This window comes from Ursus americanus, chromosome 17 (genome assembly GCF_024610735.1).
Source record: "Ursus americanus isolate L20-20 chromosome 17, mUrsAme1.1.p, whole genome shotgun sequence".
Classification (NCBI taxonomy): Eukaryota; Metazoa; Chordata; class Mammalia; order Carnivora; family Ursidae; genus Ursus; species Ursus americanus.
In genome coordinates this window covers 14,387,707-14,403,258 of record NC_142143.1, presented here as the reverse complement: position 1 = coordinate 14,403,258, position 15,552 = coordinate 14,387,707, and the positions used below count along the sequence as shown (strand labels likewise).

The window sequence follows — 15,552 nt, the reverse complement described above, 5'->3', positions numbered from 1 at the left end:
ATGGCAGTCTTGATTTTTATTACAGAAAGATAGAGGATAAATACTCAGAAGAGCTTTACCACATTACTTGGAGGTTTCTACATGATCAGAGAACCTATTCAGTGTCATCAGATTGTTGCGGGGGATTCTGTAAAAGTTAGTGTTTAGTGGCACCCTTTCTTCAAACAAACGGTTTGCAGAAGCCTGATTTAGAAAACGAGTAAAAGCCAAGCTAGTTCGGTTGAACTGGACCTGGGGCGGGTGCTTTGGACACCTGCCTGCTCAGTCCACCTGCTCTCTGCAGCTCTTTTTCAGGCTCTGTGGTGAAACTTCTGGGCTCTGCAGCAGCATTTTCTGACAACCGTTGGGTTACAGGGACTCTTGTTTCTGGCTTCTTCTGGAGTGGAGTTAACGATTTTTTTCCTTGTGTTTGGAACAGTTGGTGCCTAATTTGTAATCTGAGTAGAGGACATCTTTTAACATCAGTTTTACTGCTTTAAGTGCTGGTCAAGTACTTGTTTTCAAAGAGAGCCTCTTATTATAAGAACATTTTGCTTTTAAGATTTAAAATACACAAAATTCAGAATTTATTCGTCTTACAAGAAAAAGGCCAAACACAAATGTCTTATCATACAACTATAGAAACATGCTGTAGTGACAAATGAAAATCTGAATCACAACACAGGAATAAAACACTATTAGTATTTGCAGACAATAGGAATATTGTCAGTGTCTTCCTGCTTTTTAAAAAATCTGTTTTGCATATAAGGAAATGGCTTGGAATGTTCTATGCTGCAAGAATATTTTGAGTCCTACATACATGTGAAAATATTTTTTTGCTACGCATATAGTTTTTATTTCCATCACAGTGAAAAAAATGCAGTCAATAATAGGATTTTTCTAGAGGCCATGCCACCTTTTAGTAGCTTAATGTATATAGGCAAAAGATTGGGGCTTTGACGTTTCTTTCTGTGGTATTTTGTGATATCTGAGCTATAGAACAATTTTTTTAAAAAATAAGTGTCCACTACATGCAATGTGGCTTTAATTGGGTCTGGGCTAAAGAATTACCTGAAGCTTTGGTGGGTCCAAGTACACCCTTCTCTATCTCTACACCTCTTGTGGCCATCTGTGGTGGTAGGCTGCTGTGTGTGTGTGTGTCTGTGTGTGTGTGTGTGTGTGTGTGTGTGTGTGTGTAGCGGGAGGACATAGTGATGACCAGAAGCACCAAATACTGTAAAACAACGAGTTTGCAAAATGCAGTCATTTTTGAAGGGTCCTTGAGAGGTCCACGAATGGTGCTGGTGTCACCCGGATGCAGGGGCTTCTCTCTCTCCGACACCTCACCTCGGACTTCCTGGCCAACGTGACCAATCTCTTAGTTGAGGATGTTGGCGGTGTGTCATATGCCTAAATTTGCAGTCCTCGAACAGTGGTTTGTTCTAAAGTCTTAAGCCAGCCTCAAAGCTCTTCTCTTGAATAGCTAAATTTATGGTTAGAAGCTTGTAAAATCCTACATTCTTTGCATTCGGCTGACACTGTGGAGCTCTGTGTATTGCTGGTGGGTCATGAGAGTGAGATCATGGTTTGGCGGCAGCACCCACACTGCGATCTTACTGGAACGGAGGCAAGATAGCGTGGAGCGCCACGGGAAGATGCGGTCCTTCAGTAGCTTGGAGCCTCAACCACTTTCCATGGCCCTGTATTTTCCCCTACCGTTAATTTTACTAACGGGAGCTCACTCTTTCTCTCCCCTTCTCTCTCTCTCTTTTAACAGTTTAATTTTTTTTTTAAAGATTTTATTTATCCATTTGAGAGAGAGAGACCGAGCACAAGCAGAGGGAGGGGCAGAGGGGAAGGGAGAAGCAGGCTCCCCGCTGAGCAGGGAGCCCGATGTGGGGCTCAATCCCAGGATGCAGGATCATGACCCCAGCCGAAGGCAGACACTTAACGAACTGAGCCACCCAGGTGTCCCCTCCTTTTCTTTATAAATGGAAGATAGGGCTTGGCATGGCTGGACATCAAATCATGGGAGGTACCCTTTCCTTCCAATGTAAGGTTTTGCGATTCCCTCTGTAAAAATGGTTGAATTTTGTCCTCTTTCACTCTTGCCTGGAGCTCCAGTTCCTGAGATGGCTGCTCAGCCTCCTCTCTCCGTAATTCTTGTGCTGACGGAGCCCGGCTCTCCTGCCTTTGCTCCCGATGCTTGGGGCCTCCTTCCCTGGGCGGCGGCTCCAAGGGCTAACTTGCTTCTGCTCTAGGCTCAATGGAAGACCACAGAGAGCAGATACTTGCACTACGAGAGTTTGGAAATGGGAATCACAGGAGGGAGGAGCAGCTGGAACACAAACGATGGAAGGCAAAGCGGAGCTGGAAGGGCTCACACACATGCGTTGTAGAAGGAACGTTTGGTGTTTGGTTTTCGCTTAAAAGAACACCCCCCCCCCCCCCCGATTCAGAAATCACGTCCTGGCCATTCTCCTCCTCCTGGCTGGTCGAGAGAGCTCTGAACCCAGCATCTAAGAGTCTGGGTCTCCTCTGTTTTGGCTGTGTGTTTTGTCTGCGGAAACACAAGGGAGCCTCTGTGCCCTTTCTGCACTGTTTGGTTAATGGACCGATGTGACTTGCTTGTTGCCCAAACTTCCAATTCGTCTCCAATCAGACCCCAAATGCTGCTTTCTCTTAGCGTCCAAATATTAGACGGAACCTCTGAATTTTATCAGTGACTGCGTGGGAGTCAGGGACAGCTTTGGACACTTGTCGGTACAGTTAGTCCCCAGCCGGCGTGCTCTCCAGGGTGAAGAAGAACGCGCGATACCAGACAAGGGCACTCAGGCCCTGAGCTCCTGAGTCAGCCACTGCTTGCGTCCGCCAGCCTGACTCAACCGCTTCGACGCTAACCCTGACCTGCGGCCTGGCATCGGTGCTAAACTCATAAAGCAGAACGAGCCACTGACCCGTTCCATGAAGCTGAATAAAGCACAAGCTGTCTGCCCCCTGGCTCTGGGAGGGGTGGGTTCCAGAGGGACACGAGGTGCCTGCGGGGTGCCCCCGGTTGGGGCCGGGCTGTCTGGGAGGCGCTGCTGTGTGCTGTGTGGTCTGCACGGGGCCCCTTGGTCCTGCTCTCTGCTGTACGAGCCTTGGTATCATCCTGGTCTGCTCGCCACAGCCTCTTGTGACTGGTGCTGATGTCGGCACTGTGTCCCTCTGGCTCCTGGCCCTGGTGGCCCTGTGGCTACTTCTCCCCACTGGCCATGTGCACCATGGGGGATGCCTCCTGGCCCCCCGACTCTGCTCCCATTCCTTTCCAGACTCTGATTCTGTTCCTGGGCACGTGACTTCCTCATACTGAGATTCATTTAAAGACAGCCTTTTTCTCCAATCTTCATACTTGGTGTACATTTTACTAGTTTCCTAGTTTTCTAAAACGTGTCCTGAACACCTGTGTGCCAAGCAATGTGCCCTGTTCTCGACTCATGCCAGCTTGCTTTCCCTGCGGGCTCCTTCCCCTGCAAACTCCAAAGGGAACTTCAGGAGGCAGCTCCCGCCCGGGGTTTGCTACGGTATTTGTTACCAGCGAGTGAAGGCCCATCCTCCCTGCCTCCTTGGCAGGCCTGACGTTTGGACGGAGTGCAGTAATGAGGAGGACAGCGAGGCATAATGGAAGAGAGAGGGTATGTATATTCAGTTTCCCTGGAAAGCTGACTTTATACCTAGCTAGGCTACAGTACCATGTTACCATGGTGACAGGAGGAAGACTAGGGTATTTTCTCGTGCTGGTGGCAGTGTCCCCTGAGGCTACATCCATCCACCCCATTCACTGTGCTCCACCTCGGCACAAACCAAATGGCTCTTGGCCATGTTTCAGCCTCACCAGGTTAGCCTGGAAGGGACAATGCTAGCCCTTGTTCGGGTCCAAGTTTGAAGCAAAGCAAAAAACAACAGACCACCTTTTAAAACCTCTACAGAGTGACTCCCTTCCTTACTTCTTTTTGTCCTTTCCCATCAAAAATGTCACAGCTATTAAAGGTGAAATGTTTGGAAGGAACATGGGCTAGCCCATGTGAGAAAACAGTCCATTTTGGGGGTCTGTGCTCTCTGCAAGACCATTCTTGGTCTCTACGCTCATATACAGACCGTGGGAAAATGTCTCCCAATGTGCTGGTTATAGTGTTATGTCATGATGATGTATGTGTGCGTGGTTCTAGAAATCAGGATGTCTGGCCTGATAAAAAAAAGTTTGTGCTACTGTGGCTGGAGTATCTGGGAGATCGAGCTTGAGTGTTGCGATGTTTTTAGGGACAAGGGACAGATTATAGGGAAGTGGGACCATTTCAGCCACGCAGTCTCTGTTTATGGAGCCACTAGTGTTGCTCACCCAAGGAGTGGGGCCCTGGCTGTAAAGCATCCGTACCAGTACTGTTCCCATGGCCTTCCCACCCCGCTCAGTGCAGGGCTGCTGGTCTGACTTCCATATGCACGCAAAATACTTGGGAAGACTGACCAACATACTGGTCTGGGCCTTATGACCAGAAATCTGGACTCCTTTGGTCTGAAATGAAGCTAGCTGTGCCCACACTTTGAGAAACTTTGTTGGGTCTATGACTACTCTGTTGTGTGTTTTGAGTTGCATTTTATTACTAAGTGAGAATCAAGGGAGATTGACCTTTTCGGATCTCAATCTCCCATGCAGAAGAGTGATGATGGCCTTCAGTGTTTTCTGTGTTCTTGATCTCCCCAAACACGTGGGCCTCATGGCATTACACCCTGTCCTACAAGCTTTCTCTCCTCTACTTAGAATGTAGCTCCAGGCCAAGGACATGGTCACTGTGAACCTCCCTCTCCTCTGTTGACAGGGAGGGGAAGACATGTGTCAAGTCACAAAGCAGGTTGTAAGGGGAGGGTGTGATGGCTATGTTCTAACGTCCTGGGCTCTTTTTGAGCCCAGGCGACTGGTTCTGGCACCTACAATGTTTCTAGCACCGGGTGCATGGTGACTCGGGGCAGCCCTGCAACCCCACCTGATCACGGGAGGCAGTCTGATGTAGGGAAAGAGCTTTGGAAAGGGAGTTGGGACATTTGCCAGCTCTTTTGTCAAATAAGTTTGGGGTAAGCAAGGTGAAAGCTCATTTCTTTACCGCAGGAAGCCGAGGGCCTTTGACATGTAACATGTACTACCAGCCTCAAACCAAGAAATAGAAACAGTGTTTCCTAAACATGTTTGACCATGGGACCCTCTTATAACTGAGTAACCTACCCGCATCTTGCTGGCAGCAGTCCGTGCCATGGCAGCCAAGAAGTTCCTGTCACGGTGCTTTCTCAGCCTGTGCCATTGATCCGCGGACTCTCTCTGGTTCCTCCTCTATCCTGGAGGAGGGACAGCATTCCTGGCGGGAATTCAGAGTTCCTGGTGGTGTGACACAGAAGGGGGAGACGAGCCCGAACCTGACTCCTTCCTGGGGAAGTTGAGGGCATCCTCCTCCTCTGGGAACTAGTGATGATTCGTCGAAGAACCAGTGGTCTGCTCTTGGCTGTCCAACCTGGACGTGAGCAGCACTTCAAGACTTCTCCTCCATTTCTGTTGTGTTCTGGAAGGCCCCACTTGTCACACAGGATCTGATTTCTTTCCACAGTTCTCAAGATCCCACCGGTGGCCACCTGGGATGGGACTTCGCCTGTCTGGTCTGAGGGGTGATCTCGAGCCTGGATGGAGCTAGCATGGGTAGGCAGTAGGTTCCTCTGGCTGGGCTTTTTTCCTTCTGTTTGCAAAACACTGTCAAGAGATTATTGCCTCCAATGTTGCTGAGGTCCCAGCGCCTGCACCCGATGGAGGGGAGGCAAGGCCTAGAGGGGGTCTTCACCTGAAGGCAAGCAAAACACTAACAAGAAATGTGAAAACTAGCAACACACAGACATTTCACTTGGTTATCTGAGGCAGGGGAGCAAGCATCTGGGTGGGAAGGGTGATGTGATGCCTTAGGGCCTGGTTTGAGGAACCTGGAGGCTCTCAAAGGCCCACCACTGAGTTGGATGGTGCTGGAATGTCATGGTAAAGGGGGAGGGGACATGTATAGATACTCAGTTCCTGGGTCAAAGGCATTTAGAGAATATATTCTCAGGCCCTCCATTCTGTTCCCATTGGGAACCAAGGCTGAGAAGGAAGATGAGGCAGGAGAAGGGAGAGTGGAACCGAGCCCTCCCTCTCCCAGCCCGGGCCAGCTTAGTCAGAGAACAGGCTGGCAAAGGACTTCCTCAGGTTGCGGATGGTTTCGGCCTTGGCCTCGTCCTCACTTGGGGTCCCACGCTGGGAGGCATCGGATGTGCTGAGGCTGTTGGTCAGGGATTGGGATTTGCTGAAACAGAAAGGAAAGGGGGTTGGGGGTGGCAGGGTCAGGGACATGAGTCACAGGGGCTTGCCTGGATAGTCATCACGAGGATGTGGTGACCGGAAACCAGGCGCCCCAACACTTACATGATGCTAAATGCATCACACACAATCTTTTTTTTTTTTTTAAATAATGATTTTTTTATTATATTATGTTAGTCACCATACAGTACATCCCCGGTTTTCGATGTAAGGCTCGATGATTCATTAGTTGTGTATAACACCCAGTGCACCATGCAATATGTGCCCTCCTTACTACCCATCACTGGTCTATCCCATTCCCCCACCCCCCTCCCATCTGTAGCCCTCAGTTTGTTTCTCATAGTCCATAGTCTCTCATGTTTCATTCCCCCTTCTGATTACCCCCCCTTTCTTTATCCCTTTCTTCCCCTACTGATCATTCTAGTTCTTATGTTCCATAGATGAGAGAAATCATATGATAGTTGTCTTTCTCTGCTTGACTTATTTCACTAAGCATTATCTCCTCCAGTGCTGTCCATGTTGTAGCAAATGTTGAGAACTCATTCTTTCTGATTGCTGAGTAATATTCCATTGTATATATGGACCACAACTTCTTAATCCAGTCATCTGTTGCAGGGCATCTCGGCTCCTTCCACGATTTAGCTATTGTGGACATTGCTGCTATGAACATTGGGGTGCATATGGCCCTTCTCTTCACTACGTCTGTATCTTTGGGGTAAATACCAAGTAGTGCAATGGCTGGGTCATAGGATAGCTCAATTTTTAACTTTTTAAGGGACCTCCACACGGTTTTCCAGAGTGGCTGTACCAACTTGCATTCCCACCAACAATGTAGGAGGGATCCCCTTTCTCCACATCCTCTCCAACAATTGTTGTTTCTTGCCTTGTCTATTTTTGCCATTCTAACTGGCGTAAGGTGGTATCTCAGTGTGGTTTTGATTTGAATTTCCTTGATGGCTAATGATTTTGAACATTTTTTCATGGCATCACACACAATCTTGAACCTGCACGGCAGTTATCGGTATCTGCCATTTTTAGGTGCAGAAATCGGGGCTCACGCCAAGGAATGGGAGTGCTGGAGGCTGACATTCTTCCCACAAAGCCAGGCTGCTCAGAGGGTGGGCGTTACTAGCCGTCAGCTTGACCAGTCCCCCCACCTCAGTGCACAGACCCGTGCGGCCAACTGGGAAGTGCTCGATCAGCAGCAGCTTGTGATGCCCCTCTTACACTTCCCGGCACTAGTCTGGGAATCAGGAGGCCCCTGTTCTGGAGCCCGCTCTGCCGTGTGCCCCGTCTGGCCTCGGCAAGGGGCCTACGGCTCAGGGCCTCCTTCACCTCATCGGTAGGAGGGAGGGCCGGTCTAGCTCACCCTCAGGCCTCTTCTCTCCCACTCTGGGCTTCCGTTCCCACCTCTTCCCTGAAGCCTCTCCTACTGATTCCAGCCTGCCTCGGGATTCTCAGGGTGCCCACTGTTTGAGCCTTGGTGCCGGCCTAGTGCTAGGTGACGGGGCCGTGGAGATGAGCGTAACTGGGGCCTTGCTCACAGGAGGCTCACACTCTAGTGGAGTGACAGACACAGGAAGAGATGCTGTAAAAAGGCCACAAAGTGTAAGAAAGCCCCACACAGTCCTGTCCTCCCCATAACCCAAATCCTCTCCCAGACAGGGACCATCTTGGACCCCTTGCTTATTCCGCACGGGCCTTATCCAGGACTGGGTGAAGACTGGGTATTTGATAAATACCTGCTGACTTGAACCATTTAATACTTTAAAGCACTCGGTCAGGAGATTTATGTGTTTCTAGCTGGATTACTATAGGGTCAGTACTTACTATCCAAAATACCAAAGCCCTCGCCTGTCCTGGGATGAGCTGGGCTGCACCTCTTCACATGGGGAGAGGCTGTCTCAGATGCCCCTATAAATTGCTACCAGCCTTCTAAGCACCAACTGTGCATAAACTCATTTTAATCCTCATAATAAACCTGTGGGGTAAGTACTACTGTCCCCATTTCACATGTGAGGAAGTGGGAGCACAGAGAGGTTGAGTCCTGTTTCTGAGGTCATGCAGCTTTCAAGTGGGAGAGCTGGGATGTGAAACCAGGTGGTCTGACTCTCGAGCCCATGCTGTCAACACGGCGCCATATTGCCCAGAGGACCTCTTGCGAATACCTGTCAAATTCAAAATGCCTTTCTCCTTGGATCCCGCAACACCCTTGCTGGCATCTTCTCTACAGCTGATCCTGTACATGTGAGAAACAGTGCATGTGCAAGGCTGTTCTCCGCAGCCTTCTTTGCAAGAGAAAACCGAATCTCTGTTTGTGGCAGATGAGTTAGATTATTGTACAACTATACAAGTGGAATATGATACAGCTGTGAAAAGGAGAAAGTTTCAGTGAACTGATGGAAGAGCTTTAAGATTTATTGTTAAATGTAAAAAGCAAGGAGAATGGGGTGGGTAGTAAGGACTACCATTTGTGAAAAGCGGGGGGAAGGAACGGACATATATTTTTATGTTTGCGCGAGGAAACACTGGAGGCCCGCACAAGGAACTAACCAGAGCGGTCTCCTCTCCGGAGCAGGGGCAGGAAGACCCTGGATGGCAATGAGGTGAGAGGAAGGTTTTTCATTGTGTACCTTTGATGTCGTTGGTATCTTTTAGATCTCTGAGCCACGTGAATGGTGACCCATTCAAACACATTATGGTTAGCCTGATCCGGGGACCGGACGCCCCGTGCTCAATCCTAGCTTTTCCACTCACTGACAGTGGGAACTTCGGCAAGTTACTCATCTCATTGTAAAATATGGATAATAATAGTTACTAACTCCTAAGCTTGTGAGAATTGAAGAAAAACCCCAACTGGGTGAAGTGCTTGGCGCTGCTAAGTGGACAAGGGATGCTGGGAGTGAGGCTATGCTTATCGACATTAGTGCTCGGCATTGAGGGAGGGAGGGGCTTTCCCAAGAGAACACATCTGGGACCTCTCTGACCTCAAACCGAGAGATGGGCTTGAGAGGAAAGGGGACGAGTATGTGTGTGGTGATGGCTCATTCACAAACATGGCATGACAGCCACAGTTCCTCCCGTGCCTGGGGTCTGGCCGTTTGCAATGTGGCTTTGCAGGTCCTCCAACCAAGGGTCTCTTTGGCCATGTGAGTTGTTTTGACCAAAAGCATGTGGTGGGATGAAATGACCTTGTGTGCCTTCAAAGCTGGGCCTCAAGAGGGTTTGAAGCTTCTACTTGTGCTCTTTGGGGATGGAATTCTATCAGGTAAGGAGGTGGGCCCCAGCCTGCTGGATGTCGTGGCCCATAGAGAGAGAGGCCCAGCTGACAGCCGGTGTATGTTTAAGGCCCTCTTGGACCATCCAGCCCCAGTGAAGATGCCAGATGCCTGCAGCCCTATGAATGATCCCAGGAGAGTAGGGTTGCTAGATTCAGTAAATAAAAATACAGTATACCCAGTTAAATCTGAATTTCAGATGAAAAACAAATACTTTTTTTTAGTATAAGTATAGCCCATGCAATATTTGAGGATATACTTTTTTTTTTAAAGATTTTATTTATTTATTCGACAGAGAGAGAGAGACAGCCAGCGAGAAAGGGAACACAAGCAGGGGGAGTGGGAGAGGAAGAAGCAGGCTCACAGCGGAGGAGCCTGATGTGGGGCTCGATCCCAGAACGCCGGGATCACGCCCTGAGCCGAAGGCAGACGCTTAACCGCTGTGCCACCCAGGCGCCCCTGAGGATATACTTCTACTCAGAATTATTCATCACTTGTTTGAAATGCAAATCTAACTGGGCATCCTGTATTTTATCTGGCAACTCTATAGGAGAGACCCGCAAAGGCATCTCCCAGTTGAGTCAGATTCAGAATAAATTGCTGAACCAAAAAATTATGAACAAAGAAAATGGCTGTTTTCTTAAGCTACTGTTCTGGGGAGGTTTGCTATGCAGCAAGAAATAACTGGCGTGTGTGTATCTGGAGGACGGTGGTGGGAGCTCTGCTATACTCTGACCTCCTGGGCCTGCCGCTGGCCATCCAAGTTCCCTCCTCTAGGCCTCCTATCCATTTAAAATCTGGGTGAGGCCCTGAGTCAGCCCAGCTCTGCCCACAGCCCAACCCCACCCTCGACCCTGCCCAATTCCAGAGCACTTACTTGAGATGAGGGTGGGGCGGTGCTGGCTTCTTGGACTCTTCCCCCTGTTGGGAAGCACTTCGGCCTTGAACGGGGGGCCGGGACTGGGAGGCGAGGGGGGCACCTGGCTTGGAGGCCTGGTTTGGAGAGCTGCCACTGGACGCCCGGGACAGCTGCGGAGATCCTGGGGATCTCTGCTGCTGCGGAGATCCTGATGGGGGGCTCAGCGGCTGCTGGCCTTGCGGGGAGAGCCTCTGCTGAGAGGGGCTTCCAGAGCGCGCGGGCTGCTGAGCCGGAGTTTGGCGAGGGCCCCCTACAAGGGAAAGAAATGATCACGTCCAAGTTTTTCTGAAGATAAACATGCTTGTGCACCAATACTGCTTCAAGGATGTTCATTGTGGTGTTTTTTATAACAGTGAAAAGCTGAAAACAATATAAATGCCCAGTTGTGGAACTGATCGGGAACGTTAAGATACATCCGTATAATGGAATATGCTGTGGCCATCATATATGATGTGGCCGAGTCACAGTAAATGACAGAATATTGTTGATAATATGTGTTAAGTATATACTGCTGAACAAAAAGGCAGCTTACAAAATAGCACGTACAGGTTTATTCCATGTTAGCACATACATACATAGCTATGTAAGACATAAACTGGAAAGTTGTCCCCTTGAACCAGTGTGTCTCTAATTTTAATGTGCACACGAATCACTGGGGCATCTTGTCAAAATAAAGATTCTGATACAGTAGAGAGTTGTGGACTGAACTATGTCCCCCCACCATTCATATTTTGAAGTCCTTACCCTCCAGGTGACTGTATTTGGAGACAGGGCCCTAAAGGAACTAATTATTGTTAAATGATGTCATAAGGGTGGGGCCCTAATCCAACAGGACTGGAGTCCTTAAGAGAGAGAGAGAGTGAGAGACAGAGAGCAAGAGAGAGGCACCAGGGGCCACACAGGGGAAAGGCCACGTGAAGACACAGTGAGAAGGTGCTGTCCACAAGACATGGGGAAAACTTTCAGTCCTTTTGGGACCTTGACCTTGGACTTCCAGCCTCCAGAATGGAGAGAGGATGTCTTTTGTCGAAGCCACTCCGTCTACGGTATTTTGTTATGGCCGTCCATGCAGACTGCTACCAGCGGGCTCTGGGGATTTGTGTCTCTAACAAGTTCCCAGGTGATCCTTCTGCTCTCCACACTTTGAGTAATGAGCCACGGCTCAATGATTACAAAAGCGGTGGGGTTATCCACACTGAAGATGTATTACTTTTGAAACAATGGATTATCCCTTACTTTTCAAAAGCTTCTTGAACTTTTCTAAGAACTTTCAAAGGCATGTATGTCATTTGCTCTAGAGAGGGGCTGGTAGGGAAGATGCCATCCTTCTCGTCATGGAGATGTGCACACCGAGCCTCCCCAAGGTCTCCCAACTAGAAGGGTAGCCGCAGGAAGCTCAGGGGTCTTGGCTTCTCCCTCTCACTGCACAGAGCATGTGGGCCTTCACCAACAAGCAAAGGGGCGTCATAAGCTTGGGGACATTTTAGCCACCCAGAAATGACTTTGAGTACAACTCCAAGGCCCCAAGGAAGCAAGGTGCTCTCTCCTCACCCTCAAAGCCTGAGTGTCGGGGCTGCTGGCTGTGAATTGCATTTTGCCCAAACAGACGGGGCCCTGCTCGCGGGAGAGCGGGCTGCACCACGGCTGTCCTCGCCTGGCTGTGTTGAGATCACTTCAGGTGGGTGAAGAGACTGGGAGTTGAACGGGGCTGGGGCCCATCTCCAGGGCCCTTTCATAACTCGGCTTCCGCTCATCCGCCCTCCCTGGGTCTTACTGAGCACACTACACCCCAGCCTAGGGCTGGGCAGCCTGGCAGTAGTGCTGTGGGTTAGGATGATCCCCACAAATGTCCCCATTTTTCCAAAGAGGCTGAGTCCCAGATACACTGTGACTTGCTGAAGCTGTCAGTTCTAATAAGAGGAAGAGCCAACATTCAAACCTACATCTCTTTGACTCAAAAGCTCTGTTTCGTTTTTCTTCCTTAAAAAGGCAAACAAAAAACAAACCCCCAAAACTATGCTATGCTGGGCTGCCCGGGTGGCGGCTTTGAGCCAGGTGCAAGAGGAGCTGTGCTGAAGCTTCAGATGACCTTTGCCCTCCCACATCATCCTAGCTGGCACCTTTGCAGAGGGCGCGACCTGCATGTCTGGTGGCGGTGACACCATCCTGGCACCAGGAGCCCCAGGTCTTAACTCCAGTCTTGCGTTAACTTGCTATGTGGCCATGAGCAAGTCATTTTCCTCTGGGTTTCTGGGCCCTCGTCTGTAAAATGAGGCCCTCAGAGCAGCCACTCGATATCCTTCCAGTGTGGACCTTCTTGGGAGCCCGTGCAGCACTTTCTACGCTGGACTGAATGACCGCAAAGATTTAGCAAATGATTGCACGTGGCCTTGATTTGCTGTGCACTGCCTTCGTCACCGTCTGTCCCAGTGGCTCAGAGCGCCCAGTGATCTCAAACCCGAACACCTAAATTAATGAAGCAGGCAAGTGTCCAAAACATCATGGCAGCCAAGCAGACTGCTACTTTAAAAAATTAAAAAAAAATTTCCCTTGAGATAAAACATAGTTTGAAGAACTCTTTTTCTAAGGAGATGCAAGCTAAAGGAAATAAGGAGCACCACTACATCGCTGTGAAGGTGACAATAGGGGGGAGCAGGGTGTGAGGCAAACAGCAGAGTCCCGCCATCCCAGGGAGCCGGTGGGACTAAACGGTCAGGGGACACTTGCGAGGAGGAAGCCAGGCCCCTGGCTTCCACACCTTCTGCTCTATCCAGAGAACCAGAAATCAAGGTATTTGTGCAAAAGCTCCTGATTTCTAAATGCTGGCTTACTCTTGTATGTTTTAAACCCACTTCCGGTCAAAGAAAATCTCTGTTTTCTCCTTTTATCTCGTCTTCCCATCCCCACCCCTACCCTGGGGCCAATAATATCTTGGAAAAATCTGGATCCTCATTCATTCATTTATTTATTAACTATTTGTCAAATCCCTCTTAGACACCTGGGCTTCCTCAGAAGACACTCATTTCCTTCAGTGTCTTGGCAAAGCAAACAATTTAGTATTTTTAATTTCAGCACATACAAAAACCCATTAACTTATATATAGAAAGTATTTGCCCAAGCACAGGATTGGTGCTAAAAAATTATGAGGTTCGTTAAAAGAAAACTTCACTTTTTTACGGTAAGTTCAAACAAGTTAATAATGTGATCCTGTTATTTTGGGAACTCAATGAAAGCATTGTTTTTCAATTAGCCTTGTTATTTTTAATCTGAATGTTAATTCAATGAGCACTTGCTTTAATTACCTTAATTGGTTTTAAATTGATTGTTTTTCAACTCACTAAAAGTGTGTTTAGCCCCATGTCCCTTAAAATAATATCTCTTTATCAAGCATGTCTGTACTCTGGGCTGGAGAGGAAACCAGAATACAGTAGCTCTCTGTTTTAAAAGTGCTCTGTTCAAATGTGTTTTAAAAAGTAAGTCCTGGGGCAGAGCGGGAAAGGAGAGAGCAGGGCAGAGGCACAGCCAGGAGCCTGGCAGGGGAATGAATAAATCATTTTTGAACATTTATAATGATAGAATTACCACTAGGCAGGAGGGCACTGGGGCTGCTTTACTTCTAAAGATGGTTAACGGTAATGAGCATTAAGAACAACATGGATATTTTAATTGTTAATAAGACACATGTTATTGATAGTAAGTTTTTAACAGTGAAAGTTATATAGATCGTTATTCCTAGTAAACTATTAGTAGTAAGAGCTAACACGTCCTGGGCGTCACCCCTGCGCCGGGCGCCTTGCTAGTGGCCTCACCCGTGCTGCCCACGGAAGCTCCCCATAACTACCCAGGGCTGCGGTTCTATCACTGGGGAGACTGAGGCTCGGAAAAACGACGTGACTTGCCTAAGACTTAAGACTACTGAGACATGGAGGAGGATTCAAAAGCACGTCTATCTGCCTCAAGAAGAATCCCGACGTCCATGCACACGGTTATAGAAGTTACGCAATTTCCCTTTTCTTAAATACTTAAATACAGAGACGCAGACACGAGAAAGATGGTCAGGGCACTTTATCTGAGACCTGTGGAAGAGGAAGCTGTTTAATGACCAGGGCCGATTTTTCCCAAGAAACAATGAATATGTCGCTTTAATCAAAGCAACTGGAAAGGCCACAACGTTGAGAGTAATGCTTTTCCTTTCTGAGAGGTTCTAAGCAGATTCTTATAAAGATTGTTGTGAAAATGCCCGGCAGGGCCTCTTGACGCAGAGCTGCGAGGAAGCCCCAAGAGGGCGCTAGGGCAGTGAGCACGCCTGGAAGGTTCTGGTTTCGAGTGAGGCTCTGGCTGCGAGCAAGGCGGCGAGGCACCGGTGTCCCCCTGCCAGGCTGCGCAGGAGAACACGCCCCGGGCGGCGACATTCCACGAGAAAGTTATTGCCTAGGGTACATCCTGTCATCACTAGTTTATCCATTCTCTACTAAGTGGCGGCCTTTACACGGTAATGCTGGAATATTTTTTGAGGGAGCATTTCCATTGACAAAGTCAAATAACACGTTCCGTGTTTCCTTCTCTCTCACTCTGGCTGGCTGGCTGATACATCTATCATCAGACACCACTACTGGCTAAGAAACAGACACTTTGGCAAAGATCTGAAAGGCTAGACTTAGAAACCGGCATTTTCTCGTTGTGTTTCCTTGAGTAAAGCCCCACATCATCTCTGGAAAAAGGAAATACTGATGTTTTCACTGGGGAGTGCTAGGGAGACAAGAAAAAAAGGGGGGGATAGATGAGAAAGTCCCTCTTCCGGTGCCTGGCACATCTGAGGTACTCAGCAAATTCACCTGTCTCCCCATCCTTCCCGCCTGAGTTACAGGGGGTGACAGACATCAGCGTCTCATTCATTCCGCACACATAATGAGCGCATGTATTCTGTGCAAACAGTATCAAGATGGATTTTTCCAGAGGGCCTTCTGGAGACCACACATGGACCCCTCAGGGCATGTCAACATCCTCCC

The 15,552-nt window shown here is 48.8% G+C and overlaps 1 protein-coding gene across 2 annotated transcripts in view; it reads right to left on the bottom strand.

Moving 5' to 3' along the window:
- Positions 1–542: 542 nt before the first annotated feature.
- SYN3 (synapsin III) overlaps positions 543–15,552 on the bottom strand; it is a 451,755-nt gene continuing 436,745 nt past the window's right edge. For both annotated transcript variants that reach the window (XM_087868774.1, XM_087868775.1), the window contains exons 13-14: positions 10,502–10,793; positions 543–6,332 (exon numbers count right to left, since the gene is read on the bottom strand). In XM_087868774.1, the coding sequence (XP_087724900.1) occupies positions 6,200–6,332; positions 10,502–10,793 (425 nt within the window). In that variant the 3' untranslated portion in view covers positions 543–6,199. The remainder of the gene's footprint in view (positions 6,333–10,501; positions 10,794–15,552) is intronic.